We start from the raw sequence: 22,367 nt of genomic DNA, 5'->3' as shown, positions 1-22,367 counted from the left end.
AGACAAGAAAGAGAAAAGGCCATTTTGTGAGTCCCAGAGCTGCTATAGGAAAGAAGGGTTGGATCAAAAATTTGGGGAAAGCACACAGAGGGAGAGAAAATTCTTTTGTGGACTTATGTGCTTCATTATTCTGAATGTCAGCTATTATCATCTTTATTACATTTATATCTAGCCTTTCCTTCAAGGTACCTTTTGCCTGCTGATCTTGAAGGAAGGGGAGGAAACAAGCTTGTATTTCTTTCCTAAAGAAGATATCAAGCAAGGAAACACAGCAAGGAAACTAACTAACCAACCAACTAACTAACCAGGAAAACAAAAGGGAAAGGAGAAGCTAAGTTTGTTAGGGCTGGTAATTTTCTAGGGTTTGATTTCTGGTTGGCTGGAAGTGTTTTTGTGTTTGTCAGAGGAGTTAGCCTGAGTGGGAGATTCATTCCAGGTGAGTGGCATTCCAGCTTGTGGGAGGGGTCACATTTCTGAAGAAAGCCAGTTTGCCTGCTGATCTTGAATAAAAAGCTCAGACCTGAGGAACTTTGCTCCCAGGAGCTTTGTGAACAGGGGTTTGCAAACAGATAATGGAGGGGGTTTGCAGGAGTTTAGTGGGAGATTGGTGGGACACTCTGTGTGGAGACACACAGGTCACCCCCCTTCCTCACAGATTATACACCCAGCACAAGAATAAGGTGAGTACTACACAATTTTGTAATTTTCTCAGAGGACATGCTGAAAACCTTTAATTAGCTGACAACTGCACCCAGTAAGAAGACTTCCTTCAGAAAATGGAAGTCCTGCCCAAATGAAGAGACTAGAAAGGAACATAAACTGTCAAAGGAAATGCAAGGAGACAATAATGGAATTATTGCATCCAATAATGGATGCAAGAAGAGAGCTTGAGGAACATATAGCTAGACTAGAATTGTCAAAGGGAATAACAAAACCTTCTTTAAATATATCAGAAGTAGAACACGTGCCAGGGAGATGGTTGGCCCCTTAGATGATGAGGGCGTGAAAAGGATTATTAAGGAGGATAAGGAGATTGCAGAGAAGTTGAATGAGTTCTTTGCATCTGTCTCACGGTGGAGGATACTGACCATATACCCTCTCCTGAATTGAGCTTTTCAATTTCAAGAGTAGCAGCTGAAGAACTGGGCCAATTTGAGGTGATGAGAGAGGATATCCTAAATTGTCTTAAAAAACTAAAACAATGCCTCTCAATACCAGTTGCAGGGGAGCAGGCATGCACATACCTCTTGCCTGTGGACTTCTCAGAGGCATCTAGTGGGCCACTGTGTGAAACAGGGTGCTGGGCTAGAAAGGCCTTGTGCCTGATCCAGCAGGGATGTTTTTAGGTTCAAGGAGTGTACACATGGTAACCCTCCCTGCTTTTATCTTCACAAAAAACCAGTGTGGTAGGTTCTTCACAATGATGTGCATGAAAATGAAATTGTGATATCCCCTGAGATCAGTTAATCTAGAAGAGAAAATATTTTCTCTGGAATGTTTGAATCTTCATTTCAATTTAGTGAAGCTATAGTTTTATTTATATGTATTGTTGAGGCGTGCTGCTTCACAGCATTTCTAGAGTTTTGGAATTATTGAATACGTGTATATATTTTTCCAAATTGAAATGCAGCATGGGGTTTTGCAGTAGAGTGTTTACATTTAAATATTTAGATTTAAACAGATTTAGATGCAAAATGTGATATTTTGGTATATGAGAAGGGAGAAGGTGGCAGATTGTGGAAATGCAGATTTGATATGAAATTGCTTAAATGTAACAAGAATGTAGAGATTTCAAGATCAGACATTACGTGTTATGTGCACACATGTACAGTTGTTCCTCTGTAACTGCGGGATTGCCAATCATGAATCTGAGTATCCGTGACTGACTCACCAATCGTGAATTGAGTATTCGCGGTTGGCACTATTTAAAAAAACTTTTGGCCATTTTTTGCTGATTTCTGGGATCACTGGGTCAATCTTAGGGTCAGGGGGTTATTTACGGGGGTCAGGGGGCAATTTTGGGTGGGGATGAGGTGATTCGGGGTTGGGGGACTTTATTGGGGGTCCGGGGGGGGGTTCTGTGGGTGGAGGATCCGGTGGTTTCCCCATTATCATGGATGGACCACTACCTGGTTAAGGTTGGTTTCACAGCCATGACCCACCCCTGCAAGGGTGATGGACCTATTAGGATGATCCACCCAAAAACGCTGCTGGACCCAGCAGGTTTCCAAAAGGCCTTGGAGGATTTTGAAGTTGGTTCCGTCAGTGATTCTGTCAATGCCCTGGTTGTAACCTGGAATAGGGAACTCACCAGGGCAGTAGAAATGATTGCTCCTAAGTGTTCCTCCTGACCTGTTTCAAAAATGGCCCCTTGGTATACCGAGGAGCTGCGAGGCCTGAAACAGCTGGTTGGACGACTGGAATGCAAGTGGAGGAGAACTCAGTTCAAATTTGACAGGATGTAGCATAGGACCCATTTGAAGGCTTATGTGGTAGCGGTGCATGCGGCAAAAAATTGATTTTGGTTGGCCTGCATTGCATCTGCAGGTTTGCATTCAGCAGAGCTATCCTGGGTTGTGAGGAGTTTAATTTATGCTCCTTCTGCTTCAGAACAGTTTCTGGAGGTGTTCTGCTGTGACGCTTTTAATGGGTTCTTTGAGGACAAAATCTCCTGTATTTGGGCCGACTTGGACTCCACTATTTCTGCAGGGTCTATGAAGGAGGTATCCAGCGATCTCTCTTGCAGTGTTAGGTTGGATCAGTTTCAATCTGTGACTCCTGAGGATGTGGACATGCTGCTTGGGGCAGTGCGGCCTACCACTTGTTCTCTGGATCCTTGCCCGACTTAGCTGCTTCTGTCTAGCAGGGAAATTATTGGAGGTGGCCTAGTTAATACCATAAATGCATCACTGAGGGTAGGATGCCTCCATGTTTGAAAGAGGCAATGGTTAGACCTCTTCTTAAGAAGTCTTCACTGGATCCCTTAGCGATGGATTGTTATAGGCCAATCTCCAATCTCCCTTGGTTGGGGAAAGTGATCGAGAGGGTGGTGGCCAACCAGCTCCAGGAAGTTTTGGAGGAAACTGATTATCTAGACACATTTCAAACTGGCTTTAGAGCTGGCTGTGGGGTTAAGACAGCCTTGGTTGGCCTGATGGATGACTTGTACTGGGGAATCAACGGAGGGAGTGTGACTCTGCTGTTTTGGATCTCTCAGTGGCATTTGATACCATCGACCATGGTATCCTTCTGGATCACTTGAGGGAGTTGGGTATAGGGGGCACTACTTTGCAGTGGTTCTGCTCCTATCTCTCAGGTAGATTCTAGATGGTGGAGCTTGGTGACAGTTGCTCCTCAAAACGGGAGCTGTTATATGGAGTCCCCTGGGGCTCCATTCTGTCACCAGTGCTTTTTTATATCTACATGAAACCGCTGGGTGAGGTCGTCAGGAGGTTTGGTTCTGGGTGTTATCAGTATGCTGATGACACCCAAATCTACTTCTCCTTTTAATCTGCATCATCAGGAAATGGTGTTCATTCCCTAAATGCCTGCCTGTATAGTAATGGGCTGGATAAGGGAAAACAAATTGAGACCAAATCCAAGCAAGACAGAGGTGCTCATTGTAGGGGTTCAGAATATGAGGGATGAGTTAGATCTCCCTGTGCTGGATGGGGTTACATTCCCCCGGAAGAAGCAGGTGCACAGCTTGGGAGTGCTCCTGGACCCAGGCCTCACTCTGGTATCTCAGGTGGAGGCTATGGCCAGGAGCTTTCTATAAGCTTTGGCTGATTTGACAGCTGCATCCATTCTTTGAGGACGATGACCTCAAAACAGTGGTCCACCAGCTGGGGTTTTAAATTGTTCAGATTCTTTAATTGCTGTTTTTTAATGTTTTAATGTTTAATTGTTGTTTTACACTGTTTTATAAATTCTGTTTTAATTAACTGATTTTAATGGTTTTGTTTTAATTCTAAACCGCCCTGAGCCATTTTGGAAGGGCAGTATAAACAATGAATGAATGAATAATTAACTTATTACTCTGACAGTAGCCGATCTCTAGACTAGCGCTGCGCTGGTGCAGCAGTGGCTGAAATCCAGATGGATGCTGCACCATCATTGAAAATAGGTCCCTGAGGGTCATGCAACCCACAGAGCCATACAGTGGGCTTCTGAGGGAAGGGGAGATTGGCAAAATCCACCCCTCACATAACTATGCAGCATTAGTCTGGATGTCAGCCACTGTTGTACCAGCGCAGCACTAGACTGGATGGCAACCAATATGATTAAATAAACTGTTTTGTGTGACTGATGCTTTACCCATTTTAGAAATATAATTTTCAATTTTAAGTGGCAAATGTGCTTTTCATGTTTTTAAATGGAGATAGATATCAAAATGCTTTCATTTTACAGTTCAAAGAATTGAGAAACAGATCGTTAGCTATATATATGGCATGTAGTCTGCTCAGATGTAAATTCCATTACATTTATCAGAACTTAGTCCCATATAAGTGTGCATAAGATTATAGTCTAAAGTTCCTCATTTTGTAAGATGGTGATGATAATTTTGACTAGTTTTTGCATTGGATTTTGTGATCATTATATAGAAGCTTTTATATAAATTCAGAGTTATAATTTTTAATATATTGTTTTACACAAAAATACATATGTTGGAAGAAAGAGTACATGTAATCCACTGAGTGAACCCTTCTGTTTTTGTTTTTTTGTTTTCCCTGCAGGATCATTCATGTTGGTTAATGCTTCTGGAAGGTTTGGACAAAAAGCCCATCTTTTACTACCACAACTTAAAGAAAATGATACTCATTGCATCGATTTCAATTTTTATGTTTCCAGCAAGAGTGGGTCAAATCCTGGCATGTTAAATGTTTATGTGAAAGTCAATAATGGTCAACTTGGTAGTCCAGTGTGGAATATATCTGGAGCTCCTACAGGAACCTGGAACAGGGTGGAATTGGCAATTAGCACTTTTTGGCCAAACTTCTATCAGGTATAGCTTGTTTATTGTTTACTTATATGAAGTAGTTTGAATCTGAAATTTGATATACTTAGACTTTCAAAAAGCTTTCAACAAGGTTCCTCATCAAAGACTCTTGAGAAAACTTAGCATTCATGGGATAAGGGTACAGGTTCATGTGTGGATTGGTAACTGGTTGAAGGACAGGTACCAGAGGGTAGGAATAGATGGACAGTTCTCTAAATGGAGGGAAGTAAGAAGTGGGCTCCCCCACAGATTGGTACTGGGACCAGTGCTCTTTAACTTGTTCATAAATGATCTAGAAGTTGGGTTAAGCAGCGAGGTGGCTAGATTTGCAGATGATACCAAACTATTTAGGGTAGTAAAATCTAACAGAGATTGCAAGGAGCTCCAAAACGAGCTCTCCAAATTGGGGGAATGGGCAAAAAGATGGCAAATGTCGTTCACTATTAACAAGTGTAAAGTGATGCACAGTGGGACCAACCCCCCCCCCACTTCACATATACACTGATGGGGGTCTGAGCTGTTAGTGACTGACCAGGAGAGGGATCTTGGTATCATGGTGGACAGCTCATTGAAAGTGTCGACTCAATGTGTGGCAACTGTGAAAAAGGCCAATTCCATGCTTGGAATCATCAGGAAGGGTTTTTTTTGGGGGGGGGGCATTAGTATTATAATGCCCTTATACAAAACTGTGGTTCTGCCACTTTGGAGTACTGCATGCAGTTCTGGTCACCATATCTTAAGAAGGACATTGTAGAACTGGAAAGGGTGCCAAAGAGGGCGACCAAGATAATCAGATGCCTAGAGCACCTTCCTTATGAGGCAAGGCTACAACACTTGGGACTTTTCAGTTTGGAAAAAAGGCAACTGAGGAGACACATGGTAGGGGTCTGTAAAATCATGCATGGTGTGGAGGACATTGACAGAGATAAATATTTCTCCCTCTCGCATAACTCTAGAACCAGGAATCATCCCATGAAACTGATTGCCAGGACCCTTAGTACCGACAAAAGGAAGTGCTTTTTCACATAACGTATAATCAACCTATGGAATTCTCTGCCACAAGATGTGGTGACAGCCAACAGCCTGGATGGCTTTAAGAGGAGTTTAGATAAATTCATCGAGGACAGGTCTATCAGTGGCTACTAGTGTGAGGGCTATTGGCCACTTTCAGCCTCAGAGGCAAGATGCCTCTAAAGACCAGTTGCAGGGGAGGAGCAGTAGGAGAGAGAGCATGCCCTCAGCTCTTGCCTGTGGGATTCCCAAGGACATCTGGTGGGCCACTCTGTGAAACAGAATATTGGACTAGATGGCCCTTGGGCCTGATTCAGCAGGGCTTTTCTTATGTTCTTATTGTATCTAGCACTGCTTGCACTGCTAATAAGGCAGTATTACTAGAACCACTTGGGCCATTTATTACATTGATCAGTTTGTTTTCTTTAGTATACACAGGTCTCCGTAGATTGGGACCAGTGTTGCTTCTAAGCCATGAGCATGTGCACCTACTCACAAGTTTTTGGATGCCTGCTCAGTTAATTTTAGATCCCTCTCAGGTTGAATCAGGAAAGCCCCATTCTGAATGCACATGCACACACACTGCCTTGATACTGCTGCCCAGAACAGAACTCATTCCGCACACAGATGGAAAAAATTAGAGAGAACACTGATTGGGACAAAGATAAGACTGAGATCCAGACAGGCATAGCAAAAGTAGCATGTTGCAGGAGGTCAGTACTAGATCTCTGAGCATCAAACCCCATGTGATGCTAAACAGAATGTTAGGGCTGCTGTTTAAAAAAAAATTGCAATACAGGTGCTGGGGCATCAGTTAGGCTGGGGATCATAATATCAAGGAATTGGTTGTTTAACTCCTTCCCTATGTGCTGTGGTCCTGATATAAATCACCTCATAAAACCTGCAATTAGCCCTGGGTGGGAAACTTCCACAGACCTCAGATCCGAAACAGGTAAACAAAGGTTTGGTTCGCTGTAACTAGAAAAGAAAAGATGAAGAATCCATGGTGGAAGCAGTGGTGGATTAATGGAGAGGCAGAGTAGGCATTTGCCTATGGCGGCAACATTTGAGGAGCAGCAAATTATGCCGCCCCTCTCTGTGGGCAGCAGCGGCTGCAGCAAAGGTGGAGTGGGCGAGGAGAAAGTCCCCCCACCCCCTTTTACCTTATTACCAAAAAAGGGTCAAACCTTTTTTGTTTAAGATAAAAGGTAGGCAAAAGCTTAGTACACCCCTAGGTGGAACCAACTCCAGCTTGTAAGGTGGCATGGCTAGTAGGAACAGGCTTTGTCCACTGAGCAGCAGTAGGTTAATGAGGCCTAAGATCTGTGCTTGCAAGCATCACAAAGTAGCAATGATAGAGGCAGGAGACCTGCAAATATGTGGCTGCTGACAATCTGGGAGTGCCCAGTGAAGCTGCTGCCATTGGCATCCTGCAGTTGGCATTGCAGGATAGTCAGCTGCTGTACACCTGCATAATCTAGATGCCCCTGCACGTCTAGGGACGTGGAGGCTCCCCCTCATGCTTCTCTTAGCATTCAGCAGAGGCAGCTGACTTTCTCTCCTCTGCAAGGTGCCACTGGTTGTGACTGTTACTTCAGAATTACAGAAGCAATTTCACAAGAAATTGCTCAGTCTTTCTTTCATCACTACTAAATGGATTAGATCCCCACCAGATTAATGTTGTACTTACTGTGCAGTTACAGAAGTTGGGCAGTATACAGAATACTGATCAATATAGAAAAGCTATTGCATTATCCTGAATTTCAAAGAAATAATGTTAGTATGAAAAAAAGGACTGAAAAGAGATGCTTTCTGCATTAGAAAGTATAGGCAAGTAACTCCCACTACTGCTTATTGAATTGAAGTGAGACTGTTTAGTGCCATGTAAATCACTCTTCTGTAGACATTTTGCTGTATTATGCTTCTAAATTTAGAGTTTCTACTGAAATGCTTCTCAGTATACATGGCCTTTTGTGCATAGTTATTGTTTTCTTTCAGGATATTTCTTAAAGCTAATAATTATTTCTCTAGGCCATACCCTGTAAGAAGCAATATGGCACTCACCTGCATAAGCAAAAATTGTTTATAGATTAATTGCTGTTCATTAAATCTAAATTTTCAAGTTGTCTAGCCTGAAGCTGAATCCCTTAACTAATACTCCCCCCCCCACTTTTTAAAAGAACTAATGCTTATTCTAATTGTTCCCACTTGAAGCATGCCTATTAGTTAGAGCTGCTTCACTGAACAAGACTTGTCTTTCCATAAGAAACAAATGCAGAGGTGTGTGTGGGGTTTGCTTGTTTAAAGTAGATATCTGCCACTTGCTGCTATTCTCACAGCAGAACAGTTGTTTTCATTTCAAAGGATTATTTTATGGTGTGATTCCAGTTTACACTTAAAAAATAAACTTCAATTCCTGCAGCAGAATCAGTTACGCAGCTCCACAGGTTATGCAGGGCCCCTACTGAGTTCAGTATGCTCAATATCTTGTATTCTTAGCCCCATATACCTGCATGCAGGCAGTTTGGCATAGCTCTGAAATAAACTTCAGACGCCCTCTTCCTAAATCATTACTTTCTAGTTTATGTGGAGCGAAAACAGCCTGTTGAAAAGTAAACACATAAATAAACCCTCTCCTTTATCGGAAAATCCAAGCCTAAAACCAAATAAATGGAGGGCTTTGTGTGTGTTTGTGCCTGTCTGTCTTATTTTGCAGTCATGCAATTTTTCAGTGATATGTTAAGGATGGAGGCTGGTGAACAATTTTGTATTTGGAATTGAATAACAGGTGATGGCATATCTTTTGTAATCTCAATTTTATGTTATTCTAGTAAATTTCTAAACCTCACTTAACACTAGTTAGCCTTAACCTTTCCAAATCTGACATCTATTTCTGTAAATGAGGTACTTGGGATCTAGATCAAGTAGGACCTAGATCAATTAGAATAAGCATTAGTTCTTTTTGGGGGGGGAGGGGGGGGAGAATAAATATTAGTTAAGGGATTCGGCCTCTGGCTGGATACCTAAACTTGTTACTTCATTCATTCATAGACCTGGTTTTTATACACTTGTTTCATATTGGTGAATTTAGTTCAAATCTTTATCTTGGAGCTTATGCTTCCATGTGCAGGGAAATATGCCGTATATCAGTATATGCTACCCCAGGACGTCAAGCACATGCTTTCAGTTAGCAACTTATTTGTGCATAGTACACAATGTATGGAATTCTTTCAGAAAGATAGTGTCTCTAACATGCACTCTAATCCAGGCTAGGGAGGCCCAGCCTGGGTTAGGCTGCGTGTAAGAACCTTTGGGATCCGGCCTGATCCCAATGCGGCAGAGCCATTTGGCCCTGCTTTTAGCTCGGATTAGTCTCTAGCGAGCCCTTAACCCCGGCTCCAGGATTGTGTTTGCTGGGGCTGCATTCAACCCCAGCGTACACAGAGATGGGTGACTAGAGTGCCTGTCTCCTGGAAGAATCCCTCCGTTCACAGTGCATGTTGTGCAGTGCATTGTGAGATTTCCAGAGGCTGGAATACATTGTCCTGGCTTCTGGAGCTCTGCGCTGTGCCACACTGCATGTGTGGTGTCGTGGTTAGAGTGCCGGGGAGACCCGAGTTCAAATCCCCATTCAGCCATGATACTTGCTGGGTGACTCTGGGCCAGTCACTTCTCTCTCAGCCTCTCTCTAAGTACTTCACAGGGTTGTTGTGAGGAGAAACCTAAGTATGTAGTACACCGCTCTGGGCTCCTTGGAGGAAGAGCGGGATATCAATGTAAAAATTTTTTAAAAAAATAGCATGGATAATCTGGGAGCTTGTTCTGAACTTGCAGCAACATTTCAGGTTTCTCCTGTGGGGAAGGTGAGTTGGACCAGCCTCCCCACTGCCCACCCGATTGTGTGAATGGCTGATCAGTCCCTTTAACTGGATCCCATCTTAAAAATAGCAAGCCCCTAGATATATGTACATGACCAACAGATACTTGACTTAAGCTGTATCAGTGCAATTTTGTCATCACTACTAAATACTGACAGAGTCAGAGAACAAAAAATAGAGCACAATATTGGCTCCAACCCACAAGCGATTTACTATGGAGCAGTAGAAGTCCTTGTGAAATAAATGGTTTCAGGATCGTAGGCCTTGAAAAATAACCTGGTACAAACAACTTCATTACTGTGTGAGCCCAATTTTCAGTCTTGTCCACCTTAAATAACTTTCATGTGGGTGTTATAGTTGACATTAACCTCATAAATTCTTATTTATGAGACTAAGCACAAATCTAAAAGTGAAATGCATACAAAAATGTAGTCATGTAGGAGTGCTATGCAGAGAGGGATGCAAGAAAAATGATCCAGAGTGGTAGTGAACTGTGTTGTTTGATGGGGTTATTTTCTTGCACTTTCACATAATGATATTAAGTAACCATATTGATATTGCCAAATTCTGTTTCTTTTCAAGTAAGTTTTGTGAATTAGTTTATGATTAGGTACAATTCACCTTTGCACTACAAGGATTGTAATTGCATAGCAAAAACAAAGGCAGGGATTTACTTAGTGAGGTCATTTATTGAAAGCAAATCTATTTATTCCCTTTGTTCTATGGAACTGACAAGTTATCTCTGCCAGCACATTTTCAGAAGTAAGCATTTAGGGTGGCAAGCAAGCCCCCCCTCTTTGTTCTCATAGAGAAGGGGGAAGTGGTAGGAATGAAAAGCTAATTTTGCTCTTCACTGAAGCAGGGAGGATCAGGGACAGTGCAATGTTAAACCACTTCCCTATTTCCTGTTTGGCAGGCATCTGAGGGATAGTCTGATGTAAAACATCTCTCAGGCAGACATCCAGCACAGCTATTAATGAGCAAATGAAATGTGTGTTTTTAACCAGTTGTTTCCTGACTGATAAGGCAGCAAAATAATTTCCAACAATTCAAAAGGCTATCATGTTTGCTACAGCTTGCTGCACAAGAATGTTACTTTATTTTGACTAATACACTTCATGTGTTGCCTTCAAGATACTGTGTAGCTATGATGAAATGCAAAGTTTAGAGCTTAGAATGAAAATGTTAACATATTATAGACCTGGCAAATAATCATGTGGAAAATGACCGAAAAGCTGGATGTGACTTGTACAGAAGCAAATTAACAACAAGCATTATGCTTCTTAAAAAAAATAAAAAATCTTAACTAAGACTATTTCTCCTCTTTCAAAATCCTACTTAACTCAGTGCACACAGAGCTTAATTTTAGTGTTGCTGCTTTAAATAGTGAAAAAAATACATTATCAGTCAACTTGCACACGTCTATCAGAGGCTGTATATTCTGGACCATAAAATCTTGTATGTTGACTTGGGAGACTTGGATTCCACTCAGCAGAAGCTGGAAGTAAACTAGGTTTTTAAAAAGAGAGTTAAAAGTGATATAATATTACTGTATTGCGTCCTGGTGTACAGATCCATTTCCTTTATCTCGCTGTTACCTCTGGTCAAAACAGATTTTGCCAGCTTTTGAAGCCATGCAAAATAATTGCTTGACTAGATATGATATAGCAATAAGAGTGGCCGCATGGATAAAGATACTTCTTCAGTTCTTCAATGTACCAACTTGATTAAAGTCAAGAGTAAAATATATAATCAGTTACTGACCAAGGCAACCACAATAAATAGTTTTCCTATCACACATGAGCCTTCTTCTTCTTCTTCTTCTTCTTCTTCTTCTTCTTCTTCTTCTTCTTGTGCTTACTTAGTATTTAGCTTAATAAATCCTTCTATGAATAACATGTGACTTTCTTGATAAAACTCTGCAAGCAAACTGTCACATCTGAGTCAACTTTAACATAAGAACAGCCCTGCTGGATCAGGCCCAAGGCCCATCTAGTCCAGCATCCTGTTTCACACAGTGGCCCACTAGATGCCACTGGAAGCCACAGGCAGGAGTTGAGGGTATGCCCGCTCTCCTGCTGTTATTCCCCTGCAACTGGTACTCAGAGGGATCCTGCCTTTGAGTCTGGAGGTGGCCTATAGCCTTCCAACTAGTAGCTGAAGATAGACCTCTCCTCCATGAAGTTATCCAAACCCCTTTTAAAACCATCCAGGTTGTTGGCTGTCACCACATATTGGGGCTATTCTCACGAGCATAAAAAATTGGGCTAGGAGAGCTTAGCTTAATTTTTGTTGCTCGTGTAAACCACTGGGCTCGCAGGTGAGCCTGGTGGCTTACAAGCGGCTAGCCTGCTTTTGTAGCCCTCCCATAAGCCCAGGTTTGCGGAGCGTGCACTCCGCAAACCCGGGCTTCCCGATAGCACTTAGCAATAGCAATAGCACTTACATTTATATACCGCTCTATAGCCGGAGCTCTCTAAGCGGTTTACAATGATTTAGCATATTGCCCCCAACATTCTGGGTACTCATTTTACCGACCTCGGAAGGATGGAAGGCTGAGTCAACCTTGAGCCCCTGGTCAGGATCGAACTTGTAAACTTCTGGTTACAGGGCGGCAGTTTTACCACTGCGCCACCAGGGGCTCTTGGTGGCGATAGTGAGTAGCTGCGGCGTAGCTCTGCGCCATGGCTACTCGTGAGTAGCCCCCCGGAGGGGAGGTGAAAAGCCGGCTCCTGGGGTCTCCCCAGTATGCCCTGCGCCCTCGCACAGGGCATACTGGAGCTTCTGGGGGCCACGCGGCCCCTGAGCTCCCCAGCCAGCTCCGTCATGGAGCTGGCAATCTGTAGGCAACCGATCTGGCCTCCCAGGGCTCCCTCCCTTCCTGCGCACCCTCCAAAACTGGGTCTCACTGATTGTGAGACCTGGCTCATTGTGGTAGAGAATTCCACAAGTTGATTATGCATTGTGTAAAAATGTACTTCCATTTGTTGGTCCTAGATTTCCTAGCAATCCATTTCATGGGATGACCCTTGGTTCTGGTGTTATGTGAGAGGGAGAAGAATTTATCTCTATCCACTTCTTCCACACCATGCATGATTTTATAGACTTCTATCATGTCTCCCCACAGTCATCTTTTTTCTAAACTAAGTAGCCCCATGTGTTATAGCCTTATCTCATAAGAAAGGTGCTCTAGTCCCCTGATCAATTGTCTTTCTTTTACTGTCAGGTCAGTATTATTAAAGCGAGATTGAAATCAGTCCAGAAAATCAGTATCATCCAAGAGAACAGGGATCTAGCCCAACTTTAATGCTTTACAAAACATTTGAGACTGGTTGGTAATTCTTTGAAATGGAAGGATCCAGGAAAAGCTTTTTCAGGTGTTGCCTCAGTAAGAAGACCAGGAACAATGCATTGCTTCCCTGAAGAAAGCATTGCAATAAGCTCGATGCCCTTAGCCAGTCTTGTTCAGTTAAACTAAAGCCAATCAGGAAGGGGAAAGGTCCAAGCAAGTAGTTGGTCAGACCACTCCAAAGTCCTTGTCCACATCCTCAGGCCACAAGCTGAATCTTGTGCACCAAAAGGGGCCAAGTGCACCAAAATACAGTCAGTTGTCAAACCCTTGCTAACTTGGCAAAGAGGCACCTTTTAACATGGTGATTCTCTTTATTTAGCAGGGGGAGAGTAACTGGCCCTATCCACCCCCAGCACAGTACCTCCAGTGACTGTTGCTGGTGTCTATCTGATGTTTCTTTTTAGATTGTGAGCCCTTTGGGGACAATGATCCATCTTATTTATTTATTATTTCTCTGTGTATACTGCCCTGAGCCATTTTTAGAAGGGCGGTATAGAAATCGAATGAATAAATAAATAAAATAAATAAAGGTTAATCAAATGTTACAGAGTTTGCCTGCAAAGTGTTTAGCGCCAAAAAGAACACCCCCCAAACCAAAAAAACAAACAGCGGGTCACTTTGAGTTACTCACTTGTCCACAGTATTCATGGAAGGACTTGTTAAACTACCTACTAAGTGATCATGCTGCTTTAAACAAACAAAACAAAACTCAAAAGTGGTCAAAAAGCAACTGTCTATGGCTGCCTTGGCTGAAAACAGATTATAAGGGAGTCAACATGATCGTTAAGAGCTGTGTGTGTTCCTAACTTTCAGGCATCTGTTAGCAAACTAGGTAGGAGGAGGGGGGAGTGATCCTCTGTGAGATGGGAGCTGGGTAGGACAGCAGTCTTACCCAGGATTTTAAATGGGTAAGAGGAAAAGCCATACAATCCAGCTCTTCTCTCGCAGACTATCACTAATCTTACCTAGTAGTTTGCTAAAACACAATTGAAAAACAAGCTCACATACAGCTCCCAAAGCAGGGCAGAACACTTGTCCTACTCTCTTAATGATAGTGTGAAGTGCCTTAATATCTTTCCCAGAGCTGAAGCTGGTATCATAGAGGTATCCACGGAGTGCATACCTTTCTCACTCTCTTATCTGGTCAAACAGTTGTTTTGCATGGCTTAAAACCTGTAAAACTGATTCTGAGCAGAGGTGACAGTGAGACAAAGGAAATGACCTGGATAGCCCTTTGTTTTAATTGCTATCCAGGTTCTGGTCTGGTCTGGGTTCTGGTCCAGTATGGCTTTGCTATGAACTAATAGGGCCATCCTTTGGTAGGGCAAATATGGGCAGCCACCTCAAGCCCTGCACCATCCCAAGTGCCGCGCCTCGCTCCTCCCCTGAAATGGCTGCTTCCCCATCTCTTCCCCATCATACAGCTCTGCCTTACCTTCTAGACAGCTGTGACAGGGTGTTAAAATCCAGAGCAGCAGCAGCTGGTGAGAGAGCCCTCCCTTGATAGCCCGGTGAGCGTGTGCACGGCTGAGGGACTGACTGGTTAGCATCCCTTGTCTCACTCTCCCAGCCTGGCTTGCATCCAGTTTGCTATATGGAGCGATTGGTTTCTCTCTTGCAAGCCCTCCCTCTGGCAAACTGGCTACAAGCAAGGCTGGAAGAGCCTGACGAAGGGGCACAGACAGTGAAAGAGGCAGAATGGCCCCACTCCTAATGCTGGCATTAGGCTGAGGGGCACGACTTGGGCGCTGCACACATGCAAATTTACCTTGGGCCCCACTTGCCCCGCGGGACACCCTTGGAATCCAACTGGGACGCCTTGCTCTGTGTCCTTCCTTCTAAACACACTGTGCAGCTGCCACTGCAACTTTTGCAGCAACTGGCTGGCTTCTCCCAGCATCTCTCTCTACTCTCCTCAAGGGTATGCAGAGAGATGGATGCTGCTGTACTTCTCTCAACTTCCTCTTTTGTGAAAATGGAAAGAGACACTGGAGAAGCAAACCAGTTGCTGCAGTGCTGGCAGAGACTATGCAAAGGGTATCCAGGGAGCAAAGAAAAGAAACGCCCCATCTGGAGGGGCAGTAGGATAGGCAAGCAACTTGGTGTGTGAGCTTGTGTGTCTCTCTGAGCTCACCCTCGCCTGGGCAGGAACATTTAAATGTGCCATCTCATGCTGCTGTGTCACAGTCACTGGCCAATGTGCCAGTTCTATTCAGCCCCAGCGGAGTAGGAAGCAACCAGGAAGGAGATCATTCCCTTCCCCATTCAGAATGTAAGCCATGCATGGAAACAACCAAAATCTCCTCTCTCTCGAATTTTCACTCTTTGTCCAGGAGCTGGTATCTTGTCCATTACAAAGCCTCCCCTGGACACAAGAAACTTTTGCTTCTGTGAATGTCACTGGCTGACATCCAAACTAGCACTGCACTGGCTGATAGCCCGACTGATGCTGCAGCATTGCACAAGGGGGAAGTAAGCAAGTTTCAGCAATCTTCCCTTCCATTGGGTTTGGAGAAAGACATAAAAGCATCAGTCTCCAATCTTCCCTTGCATGGCGCAGTGTTAGTCAGGATGTCAGCCACTGTTGCATCAGAGCAGTTCTAGTCTGGGTATCAGCTGCTATGATAGGCACACTTACTTGGAAGTAAATCCGCTAAACTCCATGACATATATTTGTATATATATTATTTATATATGTGTGTAAATTATTGTTGATTAGTGAGACTTAAACAGGGTACAGTCTTGTGTGCAAGATTAAGAACCAAATTTAAGGTTAAAAAAAAAGTTGCAAACAGCAACCATTATACAAACACACTTTGCTATAAACAGTTAGTTCTTCCCACCTCTGGTGGTCTCTTCTTTCCAGAGTCCCACAAAGCTCTCTCACAACTTCACTCAGGCCCAACACTTGTAGCACTGTTATCTACTGCTCAGGGTCTGTAACAAGAACTGTCTCATGAGGTCAGTCTCTATCTTTTCACCTGCTGCCCCTTCTCCTTATCTTCTGCTTCTTCTGAAGCCTTTTTTCATTCTTCTCTTGATGGATCTTTTCCAGTTCTCTTTCCCAGTAGCTCTTTTCTCTTCCAGCTTCTCTCACTCATCCAGCTAGGTAACCTGCCCCTTCACTTCCTACTGTGAGGTATTTCATTTTGAGCTCCATCAAGTTAACTAGCAGGGTTGGATTGGCTGCTGTTGAGATGATGTCTATCTGGCGTTATCCTCAAGGTTGAGGCTGCCTGGGACGTATCCAAAAGTTCTTTCTTGCCAATCCAGCTCTGCTCCAAACTCCATCACAAACATTGCATAGCTGTCACTATAGCTACCATACCTTTCTAATAACATTGGAGCAGCTGAATAAAGTAAAAGCCAGAATGTCTTGCCAGTATGTATGTATCATTTATGTTATGTTACTCAACAGTAAGTTCAAACTTACTCATTTTCATTACCTGCATCCCTGTGGGCAAATAGCAGTTGTAAGGAGGATTTTGATCAGGAAAGTGGCCTGTGGAAAATGGTTGTAATGTTCTCCCCTCATTTTCTGGGAGGAAAAAATGGCAGCCCCCAAATAAAATGCAGGATAAATGATGCAAAATCAATATAACATGTGAAAAAAATCCATGTGTTCATGTTTTTCATGTTTTACACTTTCTAAATTGACATAAACCTAGAACACATGTGAACAGGATGGAATGATGGTTAAATCCACTTGCACTCTAGTCGTCTAGGCAGATAACTAGAGTGCAAGGGGAGAAAGACTTATCTCAAATCTGACGGATTATTACATAGAGCACATATGAAGATCTATGCTCAGCAAAGAAGCGATTCTTTTCTGCCCGTATCGTGTCCGCAAGTTCACTTCCAGTGGAGTTGTTCAGGGTTGTGAAGGGTCTAGTGTGCGCCCCTTCCCCCTTGAACCAGTACTTGGAACCAACAATTACTCACTGAGGCATTTTTAATGAGTTTTTTTTTTTTTTTTACAAAATCTCTCGTATTCAGGTCAACTGGGATTCAGACTCCACAATTGTTACAGTGTCAGATGCCGAGCTGTCCAGCAGCTCCTCTTATGTGATGACTCTGGATCAGTTTCGGTTTTTTGACACCTGAGGATATGGACAGGTTCCTTGGTATGGTGTGGCCTACCACCTGTTCCCTTGATCCTTTTCCGACATAGCTTATACTATCTGGCAGGGAGGCTGTTGTAGAGGGCCTGGTTGCGATTATAAATGCATCTCTGAGGGAGGGCAGGATGTCTCCCCATTCTGGAGAAGGATACTATATTGACCATAGTATCCTTCTGGAATGTCTGAGGGGGTTGGGGCTGGGAGGCACTGCTTTGCAGTGGTTCTGCTCCTACCTCACAGGCAGATTCCAGATGGTGTCTCTTGGAGACTGTTGTTCCTCAAAATCTGAACTTTCATATGGTGTCCCTCAGGGCTCCATACTGTGTCTGATGTTGTTTAACATCTACAATAAACCACTGGGAGAGATCATCAGTAGATTTGGTGCGGGATGTTACCAATATGCTGATGACACCCAAATCAATTTCTCCATGTCAACATCATCGGGAGAAGACATAACCTCTCTAAATACCTTCCTGGAGGCAGTAATAGGCTGGATTAGGGATAACAAACGGAGACTGAATCCAGATAAGATGGAGTCAGAACTTGGGAGTTATTGTGCCGGATCAGAACTTGGAAGACAATTTTGAACTGCTGGTTCTGAATGGGGTCACGCTCCCCCGGAAGGAACAGGTATGCAGTCTGGGTGTGCTCCTGAATCCAAACCTCTCCTTTGTGTCCCAGGTTGAGGCGGTTGCCAGAGGTGCTTTTTATCAGCTTTGGCTGATACGCCAGCTGCGTCCATTTCTTGAAATGAACAACCTCAAAATGGTGGTACATATGCTGTTAACCACTAGGCTGGATTACTGCAATGCGCTCTATGTGAGGCTGCCTTTGTACGTAGTCTGGAAACTGCAGTTGGTCCAGAATGTGATGGCCAGGTTGGTCTCTGGATCATCTCGGAGAGACCATATTACTCCTGTGATGAAAGAACTACACTGGCTGCCAATATGTTTCCAGGCAAAATACAAAGTGCTTGTTATTACCGATAAAGCTCTAAACAGCTTAGGCCCCGGGGTACTTAAAAGAACTTAAAAGAACAATCTTCTCCATGAGCCTCACCACCTGTTAAGATCATCTGGAGAGGTTCATCTGTGGTTGCTGCCAACTTGTTTGGTGGCTACCCAGGAGAGGGCCTTCTCCGTTGCTGCCCCTCGACTTTGGAATGCCCTCCCTGTTGAAATAAGAGCCTCCCCATCTCTGGAAACTTTAAAAAAGGCACTGAAGACATATTTATTCACCCAGTCGTTTAATTTAGATTAATGGTTTTAATATTGTAATGTTGGGTTTTAAAATGATTTTTATATTAGTGATTTTAATGTTTTAAATGATTTTAATTATTTAAATGATTGGATGTTTAACTGTAAACCGCCCAGAGATGCAGGTTGTGGGCAGTATTAAACAATGCTAAATAAATAAAATAAAATAAAATAACTTGGGATGTTTTAACTAACATACTTCCTTGGGAGTAAACCTCTTTGAAAACAGTGGGGCTTACTGCCAAGTAAACATACATAGGACTGCACTGTTAGAGATATTTGAAGCCTCTTCTGCTGATGTCCCAGTGGGCAGTATGGTGTTTTTTTTTACAGTATTTTCCTCACATCACTTTAAGGCTACAAGATCCTCTCTATTCCTATGCTAAACCTATTGGTAAAGTACCATTTTTTGATGTAATTGCTTTCCAGTTATTCTACTTATCCTGCCATTTATGTAGTTATGCTGGTAATCTCAAACTCTTTCTAAACTATTAGTGGGAACTAAAAGGGGATCATCACCTTACTGTATTGTAGGAATTTCCCTTTTATTTTTAGGGAATAGCTCTGAAAAACTTAATAAGTGAAATTTATTGAAGAAAGAAAGGCTTATATTTCAAAATCCGCATGCTAGTCACCTCATGCTAGTCACCTCAGTTGGCTACTAACTTTCATCACCTCTGGTTTTTATTTATAAGTCTCCCAAAATATTCTCAGTGCTTCTGTTACACAGTTGTTATAGCACAGCAATACTGAACTTTCACCCTTGATTTTCTTACACACTTGAGAAGTTAAATTAAGTTGAAAGAGAGTGGTAAAATCAGGATCTCAGTTCCATTGCTTTCACCTCAGTATAAATGATCATGTAGTGGAATTATCTCTGGTGGATAGAGTTTGAGGTTCCATGGAGATACATGATAAGTAATATATGAGTATTTAACCCTGTTCAGATGTTAGTAAAACTGTAGACTCTGTATTCAGCTACAGTGCCCATGGGAGTGTACCAGGAAGCTCTTCTTCTGCATTAACATGACCCCCAGCAACCTGGTTTTCTTAGATACAGAATTTGTCTTTAGAGAGACAGAGAGCCCATGATTGCTTGTATATGCTGGGCACACAGTATTCTCAAACACTGTGTACATGAGTGGGGGAGGGGGTTGCTGGTGTACTTCCATGAGTTCTGTACCCGGGTACAGCATCCATGGTTTTACTAGTGTCTGAATAGGTCTTTTGTGGTTTTGTTTCCTGAAGCAAAAATCACATGCAGTAACAAATAAGCATCTCAAACATCATAGCAGCTTTTGGAAATGATCCACTTTTGTGGATATTTGCAACTTTACTTTTTGGTGAGGAAGAAATGTCTACAGAATAATAGGGAAACTTTTTGACATCTGAATGAGCTACAAGTATGTTTCTGAAACTGATGCTGAGCCAAAGCTATTGGACAGAAAACTACTGAAATTTGTGCTGAGTCAAACCATGATCTTTATGGACATGTTCATTAGTAGTGAACGACACTCAGCACACCCACACACATTTTTGTAGTTGCTTCAAAAGCTTTCACCCATGCAAAGATCAGTGCTCTTCCACTCAGTTGTCTTTACTTTCAGAGATATATAATTACAGGTGAAACTCGAAAAATTAGAATATCGTGCAAAAGTTCATTAATTTCAGTAATGCAAATTAAAAGGTGAAACTGATATATGAGATAGACGCATTACATGCAAAGCGAGATAAGTCAAGCCTTAATTTGTTATAATTGTGATGATCATGGCGTACGCCATGATCATCACAATTATAACAAATTAAGGCTTGACTTATCTCGCTTTGCATGTAATGCGTCTATCTCATATATCAGTTTCACCTTTTAATTTGCATTACTGAAATTAGTGAACTTTTGCACGATACTCTAATTTTTCGAGTTTCACCTGTATAGTCGAATCTGATTGGCTATATAGAAATGTGATATCATACTGTTAACTACATAAGAAGTATTAACTATGTGAGTTATACGGTAAGAGAAAAGTAGCATTAAGCAGAAAAACAGTGTCAACCAACAGGATAGCAAACAGGGTTTTCCCCACAAAGAAATTTTCAGGAACATAATGAGGTCATTCACATGACCAAAATCCCTGGTAGCTAGGGGAAAAGGCAGGAGTGTATGGCAATGCTGCAGTTCCCGGCTTCCTGGCCAGTCTTTAAGTGGCACTCTGTGGCTTTAAGGAAGCCGGGCTGCTGAGAATTGCAGCACAAAGCCTCAATCACACACACGGTTGGGACTGCCAAGGTAAGATGGGCTTTGCCCATTTATTCTAGGTAAAAGGATAGAATAAATAGCAGGGTTGCCCTGCCCTGGAGCAGCAGGGTAGGAGCAAGTCCTGAAGTGTGTGACTCTGTTGGTCCTTTTGGATCTCTCGGCGGCTTTCAATACTATTGACCATAATATCCTTCTGGAACATCTGTGGGTGTTGGGGTGGGGCACCATTTTATAGTGGTTCTGCTCCTACCTTTCGGACAGATTCCAGATAGTGTCGATTGGATACTGTTGCTCTTCGAAATCTAAGCTTTAAGTATGGTGTCCCTCAAGGCTCCATACTCTCTCCAATTCTCTTTAACATCTACATGAAACCACTGGGAGAGATCATCAGGGGATTTGGAGCGGGGTGTTATCAGTATGCTGATAACACCCAGATCTACTTCTCCATGTCAACTTCTTCAGGAGTTGGCATAACTTCCCTAAATGCCTGTGTGGAAGCAGTAATGGGCTGGATAAGGGAGAATAAACTCAGACTGAATCCAGATAAGACAGAGGTACTTATTGTGCAGGGTCAGAACTCTAGAGACTATTTTGATCTCCCTGTTCTAGATGCAGGGGCGTAGCTATAATTGAGCGAAAGGGTTCAAAGAACACAGGCCCCCAGCTCCTGAGGGCCCTCCAGCTCCATCCCTCCCTATTTTCTCCATTGTCTCCCTCAATCTGAGGGGCCGCCAGAGAGAGGGATGAACATGGGCCCCCTCTTTCCTAGCTATGCCCCTGTCTAGATGGGGTCACACCTCCCCAAAAGGAACAAGTTTGCAGTCTGCGAATACTTGTGGATCCACACCTCTCCCTGGTTTTCTCAGGTTGAGGTGGTGGCCAGGGGTGCTTTCTATCAGCTTCGGCTGATACGCCAGCTGCATCCATTTCTTGAGATGAATGACCTCAAAACAATGGTACATCTGTTGGTAACCTCCAGACTGGACTTCTGTAATGCGCTGTATGTGGGGCTGCCTTTGTACATAGTCCAGAAACTTCAGTTGGTACAGAACACGGTGGCCAGGTTGGTCTCTGGGTCATCTCGGAGAGACCATATCACTCCTTTGTTGATTATTACTGGCTGCCAATAGGTTTCCAGGCAAAATACAAAGTGCTTGTCATAACTTATAAAGCCCTAAATGGCTTCGGCCCTGGGTATCTAAGAGAACATCTTCTTCATTATGATTCCCACTGCCCATTGTGGTCGTCCGGAGAGGTCCATCTCCAGTTGCCGCCAGCTTGGCTGGTGGTCACACGGGGTTGGGCTTTCTCGGTTGCTACCCCGAGACTGTAGAATGCGCTCCCTACTGATATATGATCCTCCCCATCTCTGACAATTTTTAGAAAGCATTTGAAAACCCACCTCTTCACCCAAGCTTTTTTTGTTCTTTAAAATTTTAAGGTTTTAATTCATGGCTGATTTTTAAATTGTTAAATTGTTTTATTTTTGTACAAAT

General features: G+C 43.1%; 1 protein-coding gene across 13 annotated transcripts in view; it reads left to right on the top strand.

The window, feature by feature from the left end:
• PTPRM (protein tyrosine phosphatase receptor type M) overlaps positions 1–22,367 on the top strand; it is a 665,945-nt gene that overhangs the window by 234,813 nt on the left and 408,765 nt on the right. For all 13 annotated transcript variants that reach the window (XM_053243122.1, XM_053243114.1, XM_053243112.1 and 10 more), the window contains one exon: positions 4,737–5,005. In XM_053243122.1, the coding sequence (XP_053099097.1) occupies positions 4,737–5,005 (269 nt within the window). The remainder of the gene's footprint in view (positions 1–4,736; positions 5,006–22,367) is intronic.

Source organism: Hemicordylus capensis, chromosome 4 (assembly GCF_027244095.1).
Source record: "Hemicordylus capensis ecotype Gifberg chromosome 4, rHemCap1.1.pri, whole genome shotgun sequence".
NCBI classification, from domain to species: Eukaryota; Metazoa; Chordata; class Lepidosauria; order Squamata; family Cordylidae; genus Hemicordylus; species Hemicordylus capensis.
This window is presented reverse-complemented; position numbering and strand designations above follow the sequence as displayed.